Source organism: Notolabrus celidotus, chromosome 15 (genome assembly GCF_009762535.1).
Source record: "Notolabrus celidotus isolate fNotCel1 chromosome 15, fNotCel1.pri, whole genome shotgun sequence".
NCBI classification, from domain to species: Eukaryota; Metazoa; Chordata; class Actinopteri; order Labriformes; family Labridae; genus Notolabrus; species Notolabrus celidotus.
In genome coordinates, this window is record NC_048286.1 from 14,668,206 (window position 1) to 14,694,045 (window position 25,840).

General features: G+C 37.8%; 1 protein-coding gene across 5 annotated transcripts; it reads right to left on the bottom strand.

Annotated features, from left to right (window-relative positions):
* Positions 1–1,826: 1,826 nt before the first annotated feature.
* Positions 1,827–24,257, bottom strand: dtna (dystrobrevin, alpha). 5 transcript variants are annotated; one of them, XM_034703961.1, is made up of 22 exons: positions 24,031–24,257; positions 19,635–19,702; positions 19,067–19,147; positions 18,775–18,988; positions 18,353–18,438; positions 17,730–17,884; positions 17,533–17,638; positions 16,897–17,063; positions 16,543–16,667; positions 15,705–15,713; positions 15,195–15,278; positions 12,960–13,055; positions 9,319–9,400; positions 8,882–8,976; positions 7,686–7,799; positions 7,384–7,480; positions 5,168–5,327; positions 4,981–5,070; positions 4,799–4,898; positions 4,172–4,286; positions 4,000–4,038; positions 1,827–3,030 (listed from the first exon to the last, which is right to left on the bottom strand). In XM_034703961.1, exons 2-21 carry the CDS (start codon positions 19,699–19,701, stop codon positions 4,021–4,023), a joined length of 2,061 nt encoding a protein of 686 aa, XP_034559852.1. In that variant the 5' UTR covers position 19,702; positions 24,031–24,257; the 3' UTR covers positions 1,827–3,030; positions 4,000–4,020. The 5 variants fall into 5 exon arrangements, with proteins under 5 accessions (XP_034559852.1, XP_034559851.1, XP_034559853.1 ...); XM_034703960.1 differs by lacking the exon at positions 24,031–24,257 and adding an exon at positions 20,048–20,154; XM_034703962.1 differs by lacking the exons at positions 12,960–13,055; positions 24,031–24,257 and adding an exon at positions 20,048–20,154.
* Positions 24,258–25,840: the final 1,583 nt, after the last annotated feature.

Consider the following 25,840-nt stretch of genomic DNA (forward strand, 5'->3'; position numbering starts at 1 on the left):
CGATTTTTGTAACATCAATTCTCAAAACACAGGAGCTACTACTCAATAAAATCCAGAGCAAAGCGACTCCCTCGACCACAATTTAAGAATAGGTTTTCTCTCAAGAAAATTACGTTTCAAATAATACAAAATGAAAAATATTTGACAAATTATTAGGTCTTTTAAATGTGGACTTTTATATATGTAAATACATTTATCACAGACTGATATATAAATATATTTAATTTCTAATAACACAAATTTGTTGGGTTTTTATGGACGCATAAAAAAGACGTCACTTGTGATGCTTATTTTCCACAACAACTTTTCATGTAACAACTATTATTCATTTTCTCAACATAGACTTTGACTTGACATCACATGGAACAAACAGTATTTTTTCTGTATGAATTGATCCTAGCTAATTATCAGTGTCCTCTAGGGCAGGGGTTCCAAAAGTGTTGGCCGGGACCCTCTGGGGGGTCGCAATACACTATTGGGGGGTCGTGAGACGTCTTCCAGAATGTTTTTTTTCTAAGTTATCTAAAAATAGGTATTATTATTATCATTATCATTATTATTATTATTATTATTATTATTATTATACATTTTTGTTTATTTACATTGTTTTCTTATGTTTATCTTCCTTTTTGTCTGTACAGTTAATTATTATTATTTGTTTATTATTATCATTATTTTTTTTGTATTTATCAATTTTTTCTTCTCTTTGTTGGTTTTGTATTACTTATACATAATTTGTTAACTTGTGGTGAACAAAGAAATACTGAAAAAATGCAACAAAAAAAGTTGAATGACATGTTATCTAAAAATTGTTAATTTTACCCATTACAGTAAAAAATATCGACAAAAATAGTAGCTAAACTTTAAATAAAACCTTGAAGATAGAAAATGTAAGGAGTTTTCTACCTTTTTTTGTTAGATGACCCCTAGGTGAATTCATAGGAAACACAGCCACATGCTTATATAGGTAGGCCAATTTTCTGCAGACCAGCTAAATGAAGCCACATTAAATCACTTAGAGGGACAGTGGAGGTCGTAAGTCTTTGGCAAACTTTTAGGGGTCATGGGCTGAAAAGTTTGGGAACCCCTGCTCTAGGTTACCACGTGTAAACGACCTGCACGTTCTGACACTCCTTTAGTAACGATGGGACTTGCTAAGTCAGCATCTTAAAGTTTTGTTGCAAAATGATTACTCTCGTATTAACCAGATTTCTTAATCTTCTCAAAGACCCAAACTAGTTTGCACAGAGGAAAACAAAGTGTGCATCTTTGATTTAAAACGCTGATATCCAGCAGCTGACTCAACTGCACTACTCCTATTTTGACACCAGGGAGCAGCCATGCACTTGATAAAAAACACAGGGTACCCTGCACTATGAAGGCGGCTTTTCTTACACATATGATAAAGCAGACTCAAAATAGACCTGATAAAGAAAACAGATATTGTGAAAACACTTAATTGTGACTGTGTTGGATACCACAATGGATGGTATGGATCGATCCTGTAAATAATATGTAAAATACATTGTGATATAATGATTTTAAAGATTAAAAAGAGTTCATTCATATTCAGATTACACTGCCTGAGGCTGAGAGAAAAATAATTCCTAAAATTCACATGAGATTCACTGTCGGTTGGCTGCTTTAATGTTACCTCAGACGGTGGGTCTGTGATGAATTATAGACAATAGGTTGAGGGCAGCCAACAGTGCATTTATGACAGATAATAAATGTGCTCTGCCAAACCCAGCCAATTGAAGTGTGCAGTCTTGGAATGGAAAAGGAAGAGAAAAGGAGTTCATAGGCAAAAAGAAAAAAAAAACAGATTTTGTGTCAACACTTTATTATGTATCACCACCATGCAAAATCACTGCTATGAACTTGCTCAAAAATCAAACCAGATATATTTCACACATTTATGATTTTTAGATTGGCTTGCCACTTTTTCTAAAGCGACTGAGTTTAGTTTCACGCACACTCAGAAACTATATCACAATTGTGAATAATGGTGTGCAGGACACACCATGATCTCTCTGTGAGAGCAGTGCTGTTAACTGACAAAATGGCAAATGACCTGTGGCCAAACCTTTGTTCGTAAACAATTGAAGATAAACACAATTTGATCAATGCTCTTTACAGTGCAAACCTTTGATTCTGAGTAATTAAGAGTACTCGAATTCTCTGTTAATCTAATCAATCCATCTATTTTCATGGTCAATTTACAATATATGTAGACAGTGTAGTGTTGCAGATCCCTCTACAGATAAACGCACTTCTTTACATCAGATTGGATGAGTTAAACCTGATTTGTCCAGTGAATTAAGCCAGCAATGCACCTGAGCACTGTGTCTTGTTGCTAGCTATACATGCTGCATTGACAGTTTGAATGAGCTCATTAAAGAGGCCATCCAATCAGCTAAGGCAGTGTGCATTACGATAACGTATCAAATAAAACAAAAATATCTGATTAGCCTGCTCCAAAAAAGTCAATAAAAAAAGCCACTCGACAGAAACAGTAAGAAATCTATGGAATAGTGGTACATTTTTCTGAGTTAGACATTTACAAAATATTGCAATTTGATCATCTAAAACTTCAAGTTTGACTTGATCTCAGGTTTATATCTTAGATCAGATGACAAATAAACCTGGTTCACTATTTTCATAAAACATTAGAACTTAAAATCATTACTTAATCACGTTTGCAACCCTGTACTAACATTGAAGTTGTACATTTGCTTGACAAATCATATAAAAAAGGCTATAAATCAAGAAAGAATTCCCCAAAGTCATGTGGTTTTATGGCACCAGTGGTATAATAGACAGATCCCTAATTAATCTCTTTACATCAGCTCACAGTATTACCTTAAATATGTGGTTAGTTAAAAAATATATCTTCACATAAATGTAATCTATGGTTGGATTCAGCCATTTGTTCAACTTAAATTCTCCATATCTTCAGTGCTATGTACTGCAGGCCCAGTGTTATCCTGTCCAGTGTCTTCTACTATTGTTGCTTTTCATATTGCTCACCTGTTAAGAATACAGAAAATGTTATCACTGACTTGGTGTAAAAAATAAGTCAACACAGAAAGTAAGATTGGTGGTTTCAGAAACACATAAATATTCCATAAATTAAGTACTTGCAAATAAATCACATTTTCTTTCTGAAAATTAAGATGAGCCTTTGTCCAGTTTTTGACAAATGCAAATACCATATTGTATGATTTTTGTGCAAAATAAATATGTTTTTTCATGATTACAGTTTGTCATATCTGCAGTTCAAGTTTTGTTGGACCTACCATTACAAAAGTTCCTTAACTATATAAAACAATACAATTACACTCAGCTAGCACGGATACTTATTGATTTTAACAGTGTTTTGATGCCTCCCTTTTGAAAACAGGAAGCACATCTTTTGTTTCTTCCCTTCCACGATATAATTGTCGTTCAGGCCGTGGCCCCGCCCACTACAGCTCTTCACGCCACTGGCAAAATAGCAGTGCGCGTGAACACTGCTAGCATGAAACCAATGGAGAGATATCCAAACATGTCTGTTTCTGACTGCCTCTAGTCTAGTTAGCATATTTGTTTATGTTGTTTGCTTGCAACTTAGTATGGCGACGCCAGGCTATATCAATATGTTATAATATGTTACGGTGTGTGGTACAGTTCTGACAGTGAGTGTCTGAGACTCTAGGCTTGGGTCTGGTTTACATTAAAAAACTGTGCACTCTACCATTTCCATTTTTTAGCTTTTACTTTGTTGACATGTCCCTCGCTCTGTACTGACCATACACTGTAAAAAGTTGGTGTAAACTCCTGTTTCAAAAAGTGAAGTGAATTTAATGTGGAGTGACTTCAACAAGCACTCCACTATATCCCAAATTGAAAGAAGTTATTTTGTCAACATTGTTGTGCATGTTAAAATATTCTGACTATACACTGCAAGTGTTGATAATTAGTCCATCTAAGTCCATATCCAAGTTTTCAGGCACTTACCAGTCACCTGGACCAACACGGTTACTGCTGCAGAGTCAACTGTATGGAAAAAACAAAACAGAAACACACTCAGACAGTATATAAGAATACATGACTAAGAGTGATTCAATGATTCTGAATACACAATATGTCTCCCTTTATCTCCAGTACAGTCTTGGAAGCTCAAACTCACCATGCACGTTTTGTCTGATTCCTGTCTGTGCTTCATCAGCTCCTCCAGCTTGAGCTCGTCCTCCAGCTGCTGCTCCAGGTCAATCTCGAAGCTCTCCTCAGCCGCGCTGGAACTCCTACAACAGACATCGGCAGTTTAAAATGGGATACAAGATCAGGGGTGCTACTGAAAACTGGAGGTACTATGACCAAATGTGACCTTTAATTTCTAATAACAGCATTTCTGAATCAGAGGATTTTAGAAATGCTGAAAACTCTCTTACAGATGTTGCAGGGCCATCGACCGACAGTCAAGTTTGGCAGTTTTTTCTCTCTCAACAATAGTAGTAGTAGTATGGTGTTTTATTGCAGCACTTGCAATTTCCTACTTCAGCTTTGGGTTGTTGGCAAGTCTCTGAGAGATATTGTGTTGGCGGGATGCAAATACTATGATATTATTTAATGTGAAAATGTAAAAAAGCACAATTAAAAACCATTTTTCTGAATAAACAGATAGAATACACATGTGTGAGAGATTAGCCCTCAGTTTCTGAGGTTAAACAGCCTGTGGGGGGTGATGGCCAGAAATCTGGGCACGAGCCATGTGAAGGTGTTTGAGTGAATTCACCACAGTGTATCTGAGAAGTACCTTGGTTTAAATTCAAAGAGGGGGTCTGAAGAGTTTGTGGCCAGTAGATCAGCACGTCCAAAGTCTGAATCCACAATGCTCTCAGTCTCACTTCCACCTTCTGTGAAGCAAAAAGCATCTTAAAGCAGCTCTATGTAAAACAGTAGGCAAATACATGTTTTTTTCTCTTTCTTTCTTTTTACCTGAATTGAGTTCTTTAACCAGTGATGACATTGTGTTGGTGATTGAGTCAGCAGCAATGAGTAAGTCGTTTCTCAGATTTCTTCTAGGACCTTTGAAATATGCCAAAAAGCATTTTGACAACGTGAACTAAAAGTAACTTCCAACCATATTTTGGACACCATATCTACAACCATATAGCAGTGTTACCCTGAGCAAAGGCCTCCTGAACATCCCCTCCAACGCCCATCAGTGAGTCCTGAGGTGTGTGCGTCGGGGTCGTGACAGCAGAGTTGGACTGGATTGGTGTGGGGATCGGCCGGCTGATGGTGTGGCTGGGGGAAGAGCGTGGAGAGCCGGGACCCTGAGTCTGCAACAAAAAACAGACGGTTTTATTGTTAACAAGTGCCACTGTGCTGGCATTGTTAACAGAGAACGCTGAAGCATAAAATATATTCTGGATAAAAGGGTTTCCCATCAAAGCAAACCCTCCAAGTGCAGTGCAACAAGTTACTCCTTTCGTTTTAAGCTCAAATCACAGCAAAGAAGTCAAACTCCAAAAAACAGCTCCAAACATTCCAGTTCAATATTTTTTTGAAGTCAACAAAGAAACTAATTTGTCCCTGAAGGAAACTTCAGTGGGCTTGTGAGTAACAGACATTGGAAACATGCTAGAAATATAATACACACAGAGGATGCATTTGCTATCATGTGAGAATCTGTAGTACTCAACATGCTGTTAAAGAGAAGATGTCCTAAAACTCTTCAAATTATTTACACAGACTACACACCAAGAAATAGCTGTCTGGTGAATACAATGAATCTCCAAATGTCATAAAATCTTAAGAGTTACAGAGCCTGTGTAGTCTCCTGATAAAGGCCAACATTTAGAAGATACAAAGTTTTCCCCTGACAGTAGCAAAGTATTCATTTCAAACATGCAATCCAAGTTTTAGTGTCTTTGTTCTCCACAGTTTCACACTTACAGCTGCTCTTCTCTCCTCCTCCAGCTGAAAAAAACAATATTTTATGGCTCATGAGTATTTCTAAAAAGAATCCAATCAGTGTTTTCTTCAGGATGTGACAGGCATGTGGCATCCTCATGCAAGTTTAATGGATTAACATTGATCCCTTTAGGCTAATTAGATTGATATCCTCCACTCTTAAGCCAGTATGGTAAGCAGTTTATGTAGGCTTTGAAGAGCTCCTGTCTTGTTCGCTGCAGAAGATATTCTCGCACCAAAGGTTATCCTTTCTTACAGGGGAGTAGACCTGTTGTCTTGTGAGGATCAATGAAGCATAATCCCACTCTTAATATCTTAAATCGTCTACCTGGCAGTGCAAGATACCTTGGCAGAACATCACTAATCTAAGGTATATGTATCATAATTTAATAAAATCTTTATTATAAGGGGTGATGTTAATCATTTAAAGTGTGAAAAGAACAATAGTTATTTTAAAAAAGGGCTGAAAACACATCATCGGAGCTTACTTTCACTTAAAGCTACAGTGTTTAGAAATGGGAATATTAAAGTATATCTAGCGGTCAGATTATAGATTGAAACACTCCCTTACTCACGCCTCCTGTCTCTGAAGTGACTGTGGCCTTCAAGGACAAGAAGCCTGTGATGCAGAACTATCACTGTGTTCTTCTTCCAACCAGTTAATTCCACATGGTCACCCACTTAATACAAAAACGCGTATGTTAACCTTTGTCCATTCTGTGCTACGGTAGAAACATGGTTGTGCAAGATGGCAGCCTCCATGGAGGGGTACCTGCTCCTTATAAAGACAGAAAAGGCTCGTTCTAAGCTAACATTTTTTAAATATATATTCAGGGGACTTTACACAAATTTAAACATACTTATGAATATTATATTCCAATCATACCAAGTCTGTTCAGCTAAAGGCTGCTTCTTCCTGCACACTGCGCCTTTAAAACTCACCTGTTAGATCTTTGAAGCCTACAAGTACAGGTCAACAATATTTTAAATATTGGACTTAAACAGTTTTTTATATTTAAATATTGATCTGTTAACAAAGTTCATCTTAAAGAAAAAAATCACTGACCATATTTATGTATGACTCTTCTACGAAGAATGCCACATTAGTGCACCCTCTAAAGGACATATCAGGTAATTTCTCACATTTTCTCATCTGCTCTGTGCAGCTTTTTCTTAATTTTGCTTGAGTGAGCTAGAAAAAAAAATCTAAAACATGATTAATCCTTAATCTAGCCATATTGTTACCTCCTATTTCAAAATGAGAAGTAAAATCTACAAGCAACAGCAAACACAACTAATCCTAAACCTTTGTTGTTCCCTCCCCCAGGACACGGATCATGTCTTTGTTTTGTAGTTATGAAGGCATCTTAACCGTCAATGAGCAATGTGAAGTCAAAGAGCTGAAACACACATCTGTATTACCTTAAGAAGCATCATTAGCTGCTCCAGCTGCACCATGAGTTCCCTCCGACTCTCCTGCAGAGTAGACATTCTTTGTTCAAGCTCATCTTTGCGTTGCCTAGCACAGGAAACAAATTGAACAGTGTGATGATACAATAATGTCCACTCCATGAAAATGATTTTGGGCACCTTTAAACTCTTACATATTTTATTTACTTGACCAGAATAAAGCAGGCAATTATTCTACATTCTCTTGCAGCACAAGCAATACAAATGTCTGTTAAAAGCCCTGTTTGGTGCGGGATTAAAGCAGGTAGAGTTACCTGAGAAGTCGTAGCTCAGTCAGCAGGGTTGGGTTATGCTGGCCCTTGTCAGGAGGTGGCTGGGAGGCCTCTTCATGTTGGAGGCGCAACCGCTGGATTTCCTGCAAGATTTCTCTGAAACAGGCAAAGATGCTCATGATTAGAACCCCAGGTTGAGTTTCAGACACAGTTTATCTATACGGCACTGAGTTGATGACAGTTAAGAAGCATTATGTGACTCATTCTGGGCTACTCTAGAGACAAGGCCATCTCTGTGTACATTACGTGCCCCTTTAGAAATATATCGAGCTCATTCTAAGCTGACATAAAGAATAGTCTTGCTGTCAGTTTGTTTAACATGAATGAAAATATAATTATTGATATATTTCCACAAAAAACTGCCTATTTACATCCCACAGATCCTACCAACTGAAACGTATCTGAACAAAGCTTTTTCTTTTGCAACTGTATCAGGTGTATCAGGTTAAAAGAACAATACTTTTTAAACCATTAGTTGGTGACATATTTAGAAGATTCAGGGCAACATTAGTTTGTCTCCACCTGATGAATAATTGCTCTTATTAAGCCAGTTGGTCACCACCCACTCCAGATGAAAATTTCTGTTTGTTGTTTTTTGAGTTCACCATGTGAAACTGCTAGTGGCTAACTTAGTTTGCAATCTGGTGCTGGTTTGTATGCTTTATTGACTGACACTGTGTTTCAGGTGCATCAAATCAGTGAAGTTGCATACTAAAAAAACTAGAAAAGGATGTGAAAATGCTACAGACCTTTATTTAAAGTATGCACTGCATTGTTTAAAATGTTGTCATAGTTGCATGAAAATCTTTTTGTTCATTGTGACCTATAATTTCACTTTTGCCACCCCCGGTTTCATTAATAACCCTTTCCTTTTGATTTCATTGAACTTGATTGAAAATATTTTTTTGTCAGTGCTATTTTTTTTAACAATCCTTAAAGCAGCTATGCAAACTATATCTCATAAGCCAAAATAATAAATTACTGACTTGTCTTACCTGGCATTTTTTCAAGTGTATATTTTACTCAGCATTTGTACAGTTCGTGTAAAGGTTTTGTTGGTCTAGTCTGCCCAGGACCTTTTTATTTCAATGTGAAATTCTTGTTGTCAAGTTTGAAAAGAAAAGAAGAGAAAAAACAAAAACAAATTGAACAGCATCAACAAATCACTCGTCCCTAACCTGTTTTTGCTCTCAAGCTCGGCGATGAGCTGTCTTTGCTGTTTGTTGGCATCCAGAGAGCAGGGGAGGTCTGTGGGGACCCTGTGCTGCTGAGCCTGTCGGTGAAACCAAGCAAGAGACATCACGTGACATAGATTTACCTCAGGATGATGTCATTGTCTACCTTATCTCATATCTCACAGGAGAGGGAACAAAACAGACAAGTCACCAGCCATCCATCAAGACCTGATCCAAACATAAACAGGCGTACACGTCAGGTTAGGAGTGATCACCACCTGTAAATCCCTTCATCATTTTTGATATGACAAAGAATGAAACCCCCAAAGGTAGACAAGCAGCATATGTCAAACCTTCTCATCAAGTTTTTTGCAGGAGACACCAATGAAAGATGCCAAGACACGGTGTGCCATAAATGTCTTATATACAGTATATCTCACCGCAGCATCAGCAGCCAGTCTGGCAGCATAGCGGGCGATGAGACTGTGCTCTTCATCTTGATGGTTACTGCTCTCCAGCAAACTGTTAAAGAGGAAAATGGAGATGGGATTCACAACATGAAACAGTGACTACACAGAGATGACGGAATAAAAGCGGGAAAAAAAATCCAGCAAAGTTTAGTTTGTTCAAAAGTCAGTTTAGTTCTCTGTCAGAAAAGCTTAATATGATTTACTAAAGAGGCGAATGTCATGCTAAGCTACTTACGTAAAACCACAAAAGCAAGAATGCAGCTGGGATATTACGTAAAGGGGAGGTAGGTATTCATTTGTTTTTTTTATGGCCTCTTGTACAGCATGATCACTAATACCATAAAATAGTGCAGTACATATTTGCAGGGAAACATAACCTAAAAACACTTTAATGCACTTAAATAAGGAGACATTTGATGTTCTAAAAGATGCTTATATAATTGAGGTAGTTCAAATTGAACATTCAAATGCCAAGCATATTAGTGCACAGAAAAAAATAGAAGCACCCTGATCATTATGTTGCTCATCACAATGATAAGTCTTCCGTATAACTGGTGACAAAAAAAAGGCCACACATTAGTATTTCCAGCATAAAATATGTACCCTTTGATGTGAAAATTGCAGTAAATGTGTAATGGCCCAAAGCCTGCATTCTTTTTAATGACCAGCAGGAGGGGAGTCCACTAACTGCAAACATAAATCCTCTAAAAAAAAATGTACCTTACTTCATTTATTCACTTAGACAGTTTAAGTATAGAAATAGTCTCTATGACACCACACAATGATTTTGTACTTGACGATTTGAAGCCCAATGATGGCAGTCGCCATATTGGAAATGCTGACTCAACTTAACTTCGGTCAACATAGTTGTACGAAAAAGTTTGGGCACCCCTGACCATTTCCATTATTTTCATTTATAAATCATTGGGTGTTTTTATCAGCAACTTAATTTTGATATATCAAATAACTGATGGACACAGTAATATTTCAGTGGTGAAATTATGTTTTTTGGATTAACGGTATATGTGCAATATGTATCAAAGCAAAATTAGACAAGTACATAAATTTGGGCACTCCAACAGAAAAATCACATCAATATTTAGTAGAGCCTCCTTTTGCAAAAATAACAGCCACTAGATGCTCTCTATAACCTGTAATGAGTGTCTGGATTCTGGATGAAGTTATTTTGGCCATTCTTTCTTACAAAACATCCCCAGTTTAGTTAGGCTTGATGGTTTCAGAGCATGGACAGCTCGCTTCAAATCATCCCACAGATTTCCAATGATATTCAAGTCTGGGGACTGGGATGGCCATTCCAGAACATTGTACTTGTTGAGAAAATTTTGAGCAGTGTTTTGGGTCGTTGTCTTGTTGAAATATCCAGCCCCGTCGTAACTTCAACTTTGTGACAGATTCTTGAACATTATTCTTAAGAATTTGCTGATATTGAGTGGAATCCATGCGTCCCTAAACTTTAACAAGATTCCCAGTACCAGCACTAGCCACACAGCCCCACAGCATGGTGGAACCTCCACCAAATTTTACTGTGGGTAGCAAGTGTTTTTCTTGAAATGTTGTTCTTTCGCCGCCATCCATAACGGCACTTGTTATTCCCAAATAACTCAATCTTTGTGTCATCCGTCCACAGCACCTTATTCCAAAATGAAGCTGGCTTGTCCAAACGTGCTTTTGCATACCTCAAGGGACTCTGTTTCTGTCCGTGTGCTCAGAAAAGGCTTCTTCCGCATTACTCTCCCATCAGCTTTTCCTTGTGCAATGTGCGCTTGATTGTTGAATGATGGACATTAACATCATCTGCTGAAAGATGATCCTGTAGGTCTTTGGGGGTGGTCTGTGGGGGTTTTTTGACCATTTTTACCATCCTTTGCCTTTGCCTCTCCAATATTTCTCTTGGCCTGCCACTTCTGAACTCAACAAGAACTGTGCCTGTAGCCTTCCATTTCCTCACTATGTTCCTCACAGTGGAAACTGACAGCTGAAACCTCTGAGATAGCTTTTTGTAGCCTTCCCCTAAACCGTAATGCTCAACAAACTTTGTTTTCAGGTCATTTGAGAGTTGTTTTGAAGTCCCCATGTTGCCACTCTTCAGAGGAGAGTCAAAGAGAAGAACAACTTGAAATTGGCCACCTTAAATACCTTTTATCATGATTGAATGCACCTGTCTATGAAGTTCAATGCTAAATGAGCTCATAAAACCAATTTTGTGTTCCAATAAATCAGTGTTAAGTAGTTACAGGTATTCAAATCAATAAAATGATAAGGGTGCCCACATTTTTGCACAGCCTATTTTTGACATCTGATTTATTTTCATACAATTTAATATTGCCGCACTTAAAGTTTTTGTCTGGAAAACACCCCAGTACTCAGCTTTGATTAGAAAATGAATGAAATGCCACTTTGATCATTTTCTGTGAAGACAGAGTAAATTATTATGCAGCCTCAGAGGGGTGCCCAAACTTTTTCATACGACTGTAGACTAAGGCAACAAGGTGGAGCTGAGGCAGGCCTTTGGTCTCCTCGAAAAACAGCTCCATTGCACCTACCTGTCAGTCAACTCAGCCGTACCCCTCATAAATACAAATATCTGTATAACCTCCAGCCTTTAAATGATCTTAAAGGATGTGTTGGGAAAAAATCATATCCTGTAGAGTCTGTAAATATATAAATATGAAAATTAGCTGCATAGACTGTTTTTTGTGCCAGGCTGTAAACATGTTTATTCAGCAGTAAAAAAAAAAGTTGAGTGTTAATATGGGACTTTAAGGGGATTCTTGGGCTTTTGCAGCCAGCCGCAAGTGAACAGGAATGGTGTTTCTTTGCACTTCCACACTGGCTTCCACATTTTTCAACACCAGAGGTTGCTGCCAGTTTATTATCCAAATGAGGTTCGGGTCTCAGTCATTTTAAGTTACTTCAATACACCATTAAGTTCATTTTGCAAATTGTTGTCCCATTTACATTAAAATGTACTTCAGGATGTAGAAACCCTAGGATCAGTTACTGTTACATCTGCACCTTGCTAAGCAAGCTATTCTGGTGTTAGCTGATAGCTGTGCATTTGCTAACCCCTCATGTAAATAAGTTACACCCTTTCTTCCTATGCAGTCATTTTTAAACACATGTATGACCATCAAATGCCAAAAATAATGCTTTGAAATCCAAGTCCATAGAGAAAGTTTCTACATTTACCTTGAGGATCTTGTATAAGAAAAGCAGGTCTCTGAAAGTGTTAAAAATGTACTGACCCATAAACACACACACGCACACATACAAAACCTTATTTTGAAGATAAATTACAATAATTAATCAGCCCTTAGTATTTATAATTTTAATCTAACAAATATGGAGATTATTTGCATTTTTCTTCTTTAACATTTCTGTAACAAAGTGTTTTTGGGAATCAGCTATACTAAATTCTGGAACACACTACACACTGGAAAGAAATCCAATTTAAACTTTTTCTTGTTGTAAGTACTGTGTTGGAAAACTGAGAATAAATTGGTTTAGGGGAGAGATTGTGAGGTGGCAGTTCAGCAGAGCACATAGTTTCCACTGGTGTTTGGCAAACACAGCACCATGCACCAACTAACCATGTTTTGGGGTTGTTTTGGAGTAGATTCACATAGAAGCCAATCAGAGCATGTTCATCAGCAAGTCTATCTGCGACATCAAGGTTGTAGTTCAACCTGGAACAGTGCAGGGTTTCACAAGACATAAAACATTACATTACACAGGTGACAATGGAGGGACAAAAAGAGAGAGACAGGAGAGACGGTAACAAAAGAGGAGGAGGAGGAGGAGAGTGGCTGAAAAGCTGCCATTCATGGCTGACTAGAGAGAAACAAGGCCTTATTATGTTTGGGAGAGACACCGCCGATGAAGGCTAAGAGCCCGATTAAGGACATGCCCAGAAAAACAGTCTACAAGCTACATGCACTGTTTACATTCTGCAAGCATCAATCACTCAGTCCTCTACTACTAAAACTATTGCAAATAATTATTCTTTAATCAAACAATCCACCCCTCAAGACATATTAAGCACATCAGTCTTGTCCAATATTTATATAGGCTCTCCCCCTGCATCACCATGTCATATAGCAGCCATTACAAGCAAGGGATTAATAAGGAATTAGCTATGACTGTAAAACAGCTCAAACAGCAGCAACAAAGAAATTCAACGTAAATCCATCCAGATTTATTCCTTATTGTACTTAGCCTCAGTACAGCTGTAGTTTAAGCTGCTTTGATAATTTCTCTCCTTATTCATCTTCATTGCTAGTTAACTGAAAAGTTAACTTTTTTTTTTACCAGACACCTAATAATGAAACTATTGAGGAAACACTTGATACCACTTTACCTCGACCACCAATTTTGGCCTCAAAACTGTGAACATGTAGCCACAAGCAAAATCTAATTTAATACAATACAATACAATAAGCATTTACATCTTTTTTCTTGAACTCAAGTGCTGCACATGCTCAACTTCCTTCACAATACTAATCTATATCAGAGGTGAAATAACTTAACAAATGAGAGTTGATCTGCTAATAAATATTAGGTTGATGTTTGCATGTAGCAGTAGCCAACAAAGTGAATCTGTATTTTGGGTGACAGTGGAAGGTTCAAAATAAAGATTATTTGGTCTAGATAGATACTTTACTTTGTCTGTGAGTTACAAGTATTTGATTCCAGGTAGATACCCTTTTTAGTGAAGATAAGTTCAACAGTAATTGGACACCTCATTCCCTAACCCATTCCATAATACACATTTAATTATTAAATCCATTGTCAGACAAAAAACCCAGAACAAAGCGGTAAAGCTTCAGCAGAAACCCTTCATGACCAACCAGGGCATCAAGTTTGAAAGATGTGGACATTTTACCCGAGAGATACAATCACTTTTTATCTCAACTTTACACAATTGCAATAAACAAATATTTATAATATTTCTGACTTAATGAAAAGCTATTCTAGGATGTCTGGTATTAAAAATATAAGTGTTTGCCATAAACACTATGATATTTGCAGCTGTGCTGACATGTACATGTAGAATAATATAAAGAACACCACTCTTCTAAAACCTCAAGTTCTGAAAGGGATGAGCGTTCCCAAAGGAAACGCTGTCCTCAGCAAGTGCAAGTGCAGAGTTAAAAATTATTTACATACAATATAAACAAACAGTGAAGATATGTATCCTAATAGAAACCAACTAATAGCTCAATTTTAGCAGGCTCATATGAGAAAAAGTATTACCCATGAAAGGCCTGTAATAGACACTCAAACATTATTGCTAATAATCTTTGTGACACATGCTAACCTAGCAACTAACTCGGCGTCCTTAAGTACAACAACCCTGTAAACCCCTCCAGGAGGAAACTGGTTCACTAATAGTTTCCAGAGAGTGATTCGCATTCTAGCTAATACCCTTTGGTTATTATCTATATTAGTTCACACATGCATTTGAGCTACAGAGGCTTTTTCAGCCGCACACCTTTGACACTTACCCTTTACCTTTCAACAGATGTGGAGCAGCCCCAGTCAGGGGCTTTCTTATCTCAACATCATTATCCCTGCTGTGAGGCAAACTTTTTACATTCAGCAAAAGAAAGAAATACAAAAAAGGAAAAACAGCACAGTAATACACAAATGTTCACAAACGCACAAACCCCCACACACACATACACACACTCCGGAAAATAAAGGCAAGGAAATAAAGACAGCGTGGGTCACTGAGTCTACAGGGCACTGGGCCTTTAGGGAGTTTGGCAAATTGAAAAGATCTGCTGTAAAATCCAGGACATTCATTGTTACGGCTGTTCACTCACTTTTTGGTGGAGTAAGGGTTCCCTGATGTAGGCATGGAGTGGGAGAGTGCGTAGTCATTGGTGAAGTTCACTGGTCTCGGTGGCCTAGACAAGGAACAGTTTTTTAGTTAAAAACTGACAACAATAGTTTATCATGTCAGGAAGATAGCAAATACTTCCTCCTTTTTCTTTTTTCATTTATTATTTAACAGTATGGATTTCCTACAGCTATATTATTGCTCATTTTACATATTGGCAGATCTTCTGCAGTTAATTTATGAGGAAGTGTCAGATATGATTAGATACGTGGGGTGGGATGAACAATGAGAGCATGCAATGGACTGAATATCTGAAATGACACAAACAGCAAATGTTTAAACGTTTAAAAAGGAACAATAGTGACTGTCAGTACGCGAGGCAGAATGGGACTCAACAGTTTATAATTAGCACTATACAAAGGATTCAAATCTACAGTACCAAAATGCACAAAGACACATTTTGTCATGTGTTAAATAATCAAAGCAAACTCACCACGTATCTCTGAGGAAAGTACAGAACAAGAAAAAAGGAATGAAAATTTATTATGAGTTGCCCAACACTGCAAGCAATATGCTTAATCTAGAAAGCTAAAACAAAGGCTTTTTTTAAGTTCCAAAAATAGAAAATGTAACACATGTAGGACAACATCACAGGCTAATAGTAGCTTTAATCAAATATATCAGCAACTGTATATATTTTCTCAAAACAAGAAATTATCTTTCATGTTAAAAAATATTATCTTTAATGTTGAAACTGAAGGAATCATGTCTTACATTTTTGGGTGACACAAACTGCTGTATATCGCTCTATTTCAATTTTTTGAGCAAAGTTTTATTAGCATTTGCTTTAAAAAAAAGAATTGAAAGGTAATCAGACTTTAAAATCCACATTCTGCTCCACAAGACAGTTTACAGTTATGAAAACACTGACATTTTAAAAGAGGAACTCTTAGTTTATGTTAAGTAAGATGGTATCTTTTGCACTTGATTCTGGGTTTGGTCCTTATTTCTGATTTATATTCAATTTTTTTATTACAGCATTAGAGTCCTACAGTGTGTTTGCTCATGTGTAGGCCCGTCTTTTATTATTTATGAAACAAAACATCAGTCAAGACTGGGAAAAGGTAGCAGCTGTGTTGCAGGATGCAGTCATTCCCAAGGCTATAATTAAGCCTCATTGATCAGTTGACCTACGAGATTGACTGGAATCACTCCAGACACAGAGGCAGCAACAAGATAATTATCAGCTGAGGGGATATGATTGAACATTTTAAGAAACCAGAGAAGGAGTACATAGTTTGATTACGCTTTTCACAACTAAATTAACTTACACAATGTGAGCGAGGTTCAGAGGTTTCTCTGGCATGTCAGGAAACATGGGGTGGAGAGGCTCTCTGCTGGATGCACAGCTCAGTGACTTACTGAGGGCATGGGTTAACTTCTTAGCAGGGGATTTCTAAAAAAAACAACAAAAAAAAACACAAGTGATGAGCCTATTCTGAGGAAACAAAGGCACTCATTTATTTTATAAACACATCCATCATTCAAGGAATACTGTCACCTGCATGGAACATTCAGCATCATCTTTACATTGAGCAAGAAGAGCCTCACTGAGTGGTCCAAAGCAGACACACCTCCTTTAGCCTGCTCCCATCCTCCCCCCTCCATTCCTCCCCTCTCCTTACCCATGACGTATACTCCTTCATTTGGTGCTGGTTGCTATGGGAACCGCTGGCATGCCCCCTCCAGAAGCAGTCCTGACAGAGCTGGTAATTATGACATTGCTGGCAGCGGTAGCGGAAGCCCATCATACTCTCAGTATGGCAGTAGGAGCACTCGACCGGGTGAAAGACTGCGGGGAGGAGAGGAGGGGTCAGACACACACACACAAACACGCAAACATAACGGACAATCACATACACACAAACAGCTGTTATTGTAAAATCCAGACATTTAACACATTGCAGGGACTGGAGGATTCATTTCCATTAGCTTAGGGACAGATGTGCAACCGTTTCACATTTTTGACCAAATACGCACAAAGCAGTACGACACCAGCATGCTGACTATGTGTAAGCATGTGACATGCTAGTGAGGATGAGTGCATCACAAACACACACTCTCATACACAGGGTGTGAGGTCCCTATGGGTCATTTTCTCCACTGAAGGTGTGTGTTTTTCTTGCATCTCTCTGCCTGACTGATTGTGTGTGTGATGTGACTCAAGATTATGATGCAAAGCTGAACTTTACATCCTCCCAGCCCTGTTTTTTTTATCAGATTTATTTTACAGTTTATAAATATTCTGTGTGGTGTCTTACCATTCTCTACGTTGGCGAGCCGATGCATGAGTGGTAACCACACCAGACACTGAGGGGGTGGGTCTGACATCAATGTATCGAGGAATGTATTGAGGGAGACCTTTTTCTGGAAACATTCAGTGCAGAGGACAGTGAGATTAACAGGACAAGGTCATTCCAAAACAATTACACAACCACTAATATCACACTGTAGTTACCTGCTGTGTAAAGCACGCTCTCGCTGCTTGTTCTGTGTAACCAAAAGAAGGTCCCTCAAAAACTGCCATGGGTAATTTGAGAACCTCCCTCAAAAACTGGTCAAACTGTGAGTGCACCAATAATCCAGCAGAATCTGAAAGCTGTGAAAAAATATCTGGGAACAATGCAAATGAATCAAACTAATTAGCAGTTGTCACCACAGTCGGCTAATTACAGCATTACACAATACAATTATCCCACTTATTTGAGAAAACAAATCAAAGGAGAGCAGTTATTCCAATCAATTGCTATAATAAAGTAGCAACATAGGCTCTTTTTTTCCATTCAACTGCCCCCACAGATTTAGCTCATTATGTAATAAACTTCACATAACGAATAATGAGTTGTACCAGTCACGAAGAGCTAGGTCAGTACTGCTTCTCATTTTAGCTAAGCAGACAGAGATATAGGTTATACAGACAGTAATAATTTTATATTAAAAATTCCAATGCAGTACATTACTTAGACTGCAAACTGAATGACCTTTACAAAGACTATGAGCTGATTTATTACAAGTGAATGTGTTGTTTATATTTCATTTTTCACAATTACAAACATAGAAAGTATTTGTTGTGTTGCTTACATCTTAATTTATCCAGAATTTTTCCCCCACAGATGGTGCCTACGGCCATCTTCACAACAAAGATGGATATTTTGCCATGGCCCTCCCTGAAAGGAGCAAATACATTTGCATTTTGGTCACAGATTCTTTAAAAAGAAGCAGTCAAGGCCTATGGATTCATCGGATTTGCAATAAAGTAAAACCTTTAAAAGAAAAGAAGAGTGATTAACATCTCAAACATATTAAGCCCAGCTTTTGGCATGTTAAAAAACTAAATTCATACAAAAGCATGTTGTGATAATATGACGGTTAACAGTTTGTATTTACGCTCCACTTTCGCAGACACTTCAGGGTCACATTTCACACAACATAGGCTCACGTCAGAAGCCTCAGGTGTGAAAGTACACAACCAGCCGCTGACTGTAGTGTGATGTGTTACTCACGGGTCATATGATGCCAGCAGGAAGTTGAGCAGCAGGTTGATGGAGTGATCCACATTGATCTGGTGGGTGGTGGGCATTCGCTTGTTGAGCTGGTAAAAAATGGTGGACAGTACCACTTCTAGACGAGCTACAGAGAGCTCGGCGTTGAGGTCCATGGTGTTGATACCGTTCTCTCGGAAAGCCTCGATGACATTCCAGATGTCAACTAAATGCACTGATACAAAAACAGGGAAAGGGACTTTAAACATCTCAATTGGGAGGCAGTAATGTAGTTATTGTAAACCATACTTACAATTGCATTTCTTCTGAACAAATCTTAGTTTGCAGGCTGTTCTGTATGTGGATAACCTTATGGAATCCAAATCTTGAGCCCCTGAGGAACAATAACTGGTTATTAAATAACATTGGATGTATGTATGTCAATGCTAGTTCAAAGATAAAACGTTACTCTGGAAGGAGAGTGTATGTAGGCCCTAAACAATTCAGTTAAATTCAAACAACTTTATTATTCCAGTTAAAAATACAATAACATACAGACAACAAACTATATGCAAGAGCTAAACTATGCAATCAAATGTAAAATGAAGTAAACTAACAAACAGCATATTTAGTATGTCGTGATAAGCTGACCTTTCAATTCTAAAGGTAAGACATACACCTACTGAAAAATAAGTAAATGGTATGGTATTCTGGAACATTTTAAACTGAGTATTGATAAATAATATTAAAGAAATACTGTAAAACATGACAAACTTGAGCTATTTCCTGAACCTGTTACAGATAATAATTCTATATTTTCACGTTTAGTAGGGACAACAGTCAGGTGTAGATCACACCGAACTGTGGCCCTTAGCACTTACTCATCTCCGCTAACAGTTGCCTTCTATCTGCCATGTTGTCACCGCTCCCTACGCAGTCTTCAATCATTCTGATCAAGAGGAGAGAGAAAGTCACGTCAGAGTCTGTGTGCACCTGTGCTCAACAGAGACAGTTTAAATAATTACATTGTTCAATTACTGAATATACAATACAACTGCTTTCACCTTCATTCTTTAGAAAAGAACTACTAAATCTCTGTGTATACTCAGAAGCCTTTTAAAGCTTATTTAAAGGGTACATTTCCACTTGACTAATACATAAATATAAGACATCCCTTTGGTAACTCACAGTAAAACTATCATTTCACATAAATCAATTCATTATCACTGTTTACATGTCTACATCCTCCCCAAGGAATACTTATGAACAGCTGTCTTACAGTATTGACCCTTACAGTATATCATGTTCTTGTTGCAACCACAGAGGTTGGATTAACAACCAGGCAAAGCACAGAGCTGCCCAGGGCTCCATACCGATAACTCCAGGTTCACAGTGTAGCAATGAAATGGTGACTCTCAGTCACTGTTGCTACAGCTTTTGAACTTCCTGTACTTACCAAGCTAACATGCAGTTTATGATGAGGGTAATAAAATGTTACCAAGGAAGCAAAGAAAATCCTTTTTTTAATTTTTTTTTATAAAAAGGGGCAACATGGTTGACAAAAGCAGCTGCTGGGTTTACATATGATGACAGCTGCTGCTGGAAGATTTTATCAGTTACAGCTAGCTGGATAACTAAAGTAAAGTTAGCACCATAAAATGTTAGAAGCTCTAGGTATTAATGATTTGTAACCTTGTAAAAGATAGTCTTTGATATGAACTTGAAGGCTATAGTTGCTTTATGTCCGACATGAAAAGTCTACATTATCCTTGTAAAACAAAGGGCATTGTTTCACAGTGCAGCGGTGTCTTAGCTAGCTTAAGCATCTTGTACTTATCAGGTAAACAGTAATAACATTTGCAGCTCATCCTTTAGTGTAACTCCATTAATTCCAAAATAATTCAAGACATGGGAAATAACATTAGCTGAATAAGCATTGACCGCTGGTCCTACCTCCCCAAGAAAAATTGCCATGCTATTTTGACACAACTTATACAATAGGTACAGGTAAAATAGGGCCCCACAGCTAATTTTACCCCTGGGTCACATAGCTGGTTGTTCTGACCCTGGTAGTCATATTCTTACCTCACTTTTTAAAATGTGTTTAATACATTTGCAAATTGAATGTAGCACACTACAGTGATTATCAGAAACGTTTGGGGTGGGTGGGGTACTTAAGTAAGACAAGGACAAGACTTTGGAAGGGGCAGAGCAGCAGAGAGAGTGCTCACACCATGCCTCGCTGCACACTGTCCAAGGCAATCTAATATACCTAGTCATGTGGTTTGTTGCCATGGCAGCAAAGATCCCAGCCGCTCCATTCGTAAAAACACAGTGCTAGCCCCCCCTCAAACACACACAAACACACACCACACCTCCCACTGCAGACAGGCAAAGTTTGTAGAAAAAAAGTTTTTCACTCAATATCTTTTATATTTTAACGCTTGGTAGGAAGAGACATTCTGGCAATTTTACTGCAAAACAGTCGTTCAGGCATGACATTTCAAATTACTTTGACAGTAATTGGTAGACCCAAATATTATGCTGCAGAGACCAGTGGTGTGGAAATTAGAATTCACCTCATGTTAAAAAGCAAACAACAGCATACTTTTTACTCTTTGCTATCCTTCCTTGACTGCGGTCAGTGACGGCAGTCAATTAAAGAGCTTTGGGAATCTTTGAAATCCAGTTAAAGAACGAGAAGATTAAACGAATAAGTTAACACATAATTAAAGAATCAAGTGCAATGACACAACTGAAAAGGTAATAATTTTAATGTCAAAATAGTAAGGCAGAACAGAAGATCCTCAGAACCAATATCAACTGCATTTTATGGGTTTTAATAGTACATTTTGAAAATGAAAAACCTGCAACAGCAAGCATAAATAAATGAATATTTAATCATTGCAAAGGCAATGATGAATGCCCCAATGACAGTAGAGAGCAGTTTTAGATAGCCAGTACTGGAAGCCACAAGTCAAGTGTCATATTGAAAGTAATGGGTACGCAAGCCCATCCATCACGTACACTGAGTGAATGTTAGGCCGTTCAAATATATACACTATTTTATAGATCAACATTGATATCCTTTCCCTCATCCCAAGCAAACACATTCTCAATGCCAGCTATGTGACCTTCTGTGCTCTGTTTTCAGTCTCGGAGATAACTGATATTGATACAATCTATTGCAAGAGCAGATATTAAACCAGCACAGCGGATACAAATTGTACGACAGAGAAGGGAACAAGATGATCAACATACCTTTCATAAAGCACCATGGTTGTATTCCTTTCCTTTGCCTAAGTTAAGTTATTTGTAAACCCAAGTCACCCTTCTATGGAAACATATGTACAGTACACCACACAAACCGCTTTCTACACGAAAACATTACAACAAAAGCATCCCAAACGCATGAGACTGCCCGAAGATATCTGAAATTAGAAACTGTCAGCTAGGACACAGCCTGTGCCGCCTCTATCTTTAACTACAAATGAGAAGGCTCCACATTCTTGAACAGCTTTACTCACTCTCTAGTTGCAGACCCCGAACCTCATTCCTGGCATGTACCCAGCAAACATTACTCTCTCCCTGTGGCACTGTCACACTGGCAGCATTAGAAAATAACTGCCCTTAAAAGACCAAATCATCACATAACATTAACATGCTGAAGAGACTGGTAAGACTGCCAAAAGCAAAACAAGGGTCTCATAGAATTTTGTCATTTTTAATCTTATTCTGAGTCTCTGTTGGCTTCTTATTCAACTGAATTTAGGGATGAGCAGCAAATGAAAACCATGTCTTATTAGCCAGTTATTTACATTATGAGTCTATTTCTGTAGCAGTGTAATAAGAAATAGAAAGCGCTGTTTCTCTATGCCCCCCCTTGGTAAACAGATTGCAACATTTCCTAACGCGAGCACTTACTTGAGTTACAGCTCAATCTTGTGTTCGGACGACTTGGTACAGTTCATTGCAGCTGTTAGCACTGATTGGCCAGAGTTATTTTTACATCACGAGACTATAAACTACACTGGCATCCCAATCCCATCTCCTGACAGGAATAAAAAAGGCTGCACCATTGACTTAAGGTTAATCAGATAGAGCTCAGTGCAGCCAGCAATGTTGTGCTTTAGTGTAGGTATAAGTGAAACAGTTTTTCTCTTCCTGTCTGGTACCAGCCGGTGATGTCTGCTGGGCCCTGCACTCTATGTGTCCCCTGCTGATGATCACCATGGTTTCAGCCGCAAAAAGGCCAAAACTTCAGGAGAGTGCAGCAACAAATCTTACATCCCTGGTGCAGTGATGTTGTTTACAACACTACCAATGAGTACCTATTGTGACAAATGTAACACTATTCCATATCAGTAAGTCTCTTGCAAAAACAGAGAAATGTAGCTTTTTAAAGTACCATAAAGAGTTACAATTATTACTGGAAGCAGGGGCGTGTACAGAACTTTTTGACCGGGGTGGCCAGAGCATTTAGAAATAAATAACATTTACCCTTCCTGTCTTCACAACCTACTTTCATTAAAGTATTAAACAGTTGTTATACCTTTTGACTTAAAAAAAAATGACAAAGTGGCATAAATCATCTAAGCTTAATTCTTTAAGGACTTACAAAAGATGTTTTTTCAAAGTCACATTTGAGGGCATTTATAAAAAAATCTACTCTCAGCTCTTTAACTCATCCCAAATTATAGATTTTTAACAGAAACACCATCTCTGACAAGGCAAACAGCCAATCATAGTTTAGGATTTTGGGGTGGCCCCTGGGGTGGCCAATTGGATTTCAATGGGTGCCAGTGCCACCCTTGGCCACCCCTCTTGACATGCCACTGACTGGAAGAAATACAACATGCTGTACTAGGAGAAAATAATGTTTGCATTTCAGTCACAAGCCTGGATAACCAATGTCCTGTTATACTCTGCGCAGTAATACAAACACCAGAAACTCGCCATACATTTACTAGTAAAAAGGTAAGAGGACAGCAAGACAGGCAACAGGCACCCTAAGCAACATATTCGGCTACGGCATCACCTGTCACGTCAGAGACACCTGTGTGTACGAGAGACAAAGATCGCATTGTTGAGAAACATCTGAATGAAAACACTACTACTCCCCTTCTGGTGTTTTATCACCATTCTTACTAGATTATGTCGCTGCAACTTGATCGTAAAACTCATTTAACCCAGAGTGACAAAGTAGGTTAAGGTCGCTGCTCCACCGCTCGCCAGCCTCCAGCAGCAGCTGCAGCACCGCACTTGCACAGGACTTACCAGAATTTATGTCGAGGCAACATCACTGTTTTCCATCCAGGGAACCCGACAGCCGGTCGTGTCCTGCAGTGCGATCAGGGTTTCTTTGGTGTAAGGTGCTGCATCATTGCACGAAGCGGCCGTTTTCAGGAGCCGCTCTCCCCGCATACGCTCTCTCGTGTAGTGGAAATTTTTCGGGTAGCGTCCTGTCTGCTGAGCTGAACACAAGGCAGCGCTTTCCTCCTGTATGTGGCCTTCGAGATGACGTAATGCGGAATCTCTTCACTTGCGTCAGTGTGCCGAGATGCAAAATGTTAAAGTTTATTACGAAAATTGGAAGAGAAGACTAAAAACGCAAATTTCCTGGCATATTTGAATAAAATTGGCCATGGAAGGATGTCAATACTCAATGGTTCAAACATTAGTATAGGCATTATTTAGATGACGTCATATACATTTACAACACACATTTATAATTCAATTCAATTTGCTTTATTGGCATGAACAGACATGTTGTTGCCAAAGCACATACGATTCATACACATATATACATTATATATTATATAAATTACATATTATATACATTACATATTATATACATTACATATTATATAAATTACATATTATATTCATTACATATTATATAATTACATATTATACACATTACATATTATAATATATCATATTATAAACATTACATATTATATAAATTACATATTATATACATTACATATTATACACATTACACATTATATAAATTACATATTATAAACATTACATATTATATACATTACATATTATATAATTAAATATTATATAAATTACATATTATATAATTACATATTATATACATTACATATTATATACATTACATATTACATTACATATTTTATACCTATTAATAAACAATGTTGTCACCCATACAGCATATCTAAATGTCCTCACCTGATGCGGTATGCTCATAAAACCTTCACTTAAAATCAAATAATATGGGCTGGTGCGTCCCTCAGGCTGTGACAGGCAGACACATATTTAGCAGCCAGAAGAGCTGCTGACCCTTTCCCCAGGAGAACTGACAGTTTCTCTTCTGGGGTTAATGTTGGCAAGTTTGGTACCATTTCAGTAATTTCCCTGTAGTGGGAATCTCTTAGAAAAGAGAACCTGCTACAGTGGAGGAGGAAGTGCACCTCTGTCTCTATGTCCCCTGTAGAGCAGAGAGCACATAGATTGATAGTTAGGTCAAACCTTAGGATTCAACCATGTTTATCTTTGATTTTTCTTGAAAAGAAAGGATTATTCAGTTTTTGGAGTGGCAGTGTTTTCAAATTAATATTTTCATGACTGTTATCCACGTTTTAAGAATCATTTCTATGTAATCAATAATTTACTGTTTTGTAAGCTTTTAGAGAGGGTTGCAAAAATAAATTGTGACCCTTGCTACTGGCAAAGACCATGCTTTCAATGGTCAGAATTTATAAAAGAACAGGATTTATTGAAAAGTAAAAACAATACAACAAAACAACATATAACGTTCCCCAGTTATTTGTATACATATGCCATAACACTATGGGCATACCTGGATACCCAGAAAATGTCAACTTTGTTGTGCATTAGGCCATGTATTCTAAAAAACTGTAAACAATCTAGTTGACAAACAAAAGTAGGCTAAATAATAGATAAATAAGAATTAGGAAGGATTTTCAATGATATGTGAAATCATTTCTGATGACCTTTTCTCCAAACACAGCAGAAAAAAGTAACATTTTTGACACCATTCCTACCAACAGCAGCTTTAATTTACAGTATACGGATGTCAGATTGCTGTACTTGA

Excerpts from the sequence above, each read along its gene's own strand:
- dtna (XM_034703960.1), bottom strand. The coding sequence starts at position 20,124 with ATGGAGCCCTGGGCAGCTCTGTGCTTTGCCTGGTTGTTAATCCAACCT. Across the intron at positions 17,639-17,729 it reads GAGCGTGCTTTACACAGCAG|AAAAAGGTCTCCCTCAATAC; the intron begins GTAACTACAGTG and ends GAATGTTTCCAG. Across the intron at positions 7,481-7,685 it reads ACTGAGCTACGACTTCTCAG|GCAACGCAAAGATGAGCTTG; the intron begins GTAACTCTACCT and ends TTCCTGTGCTAG.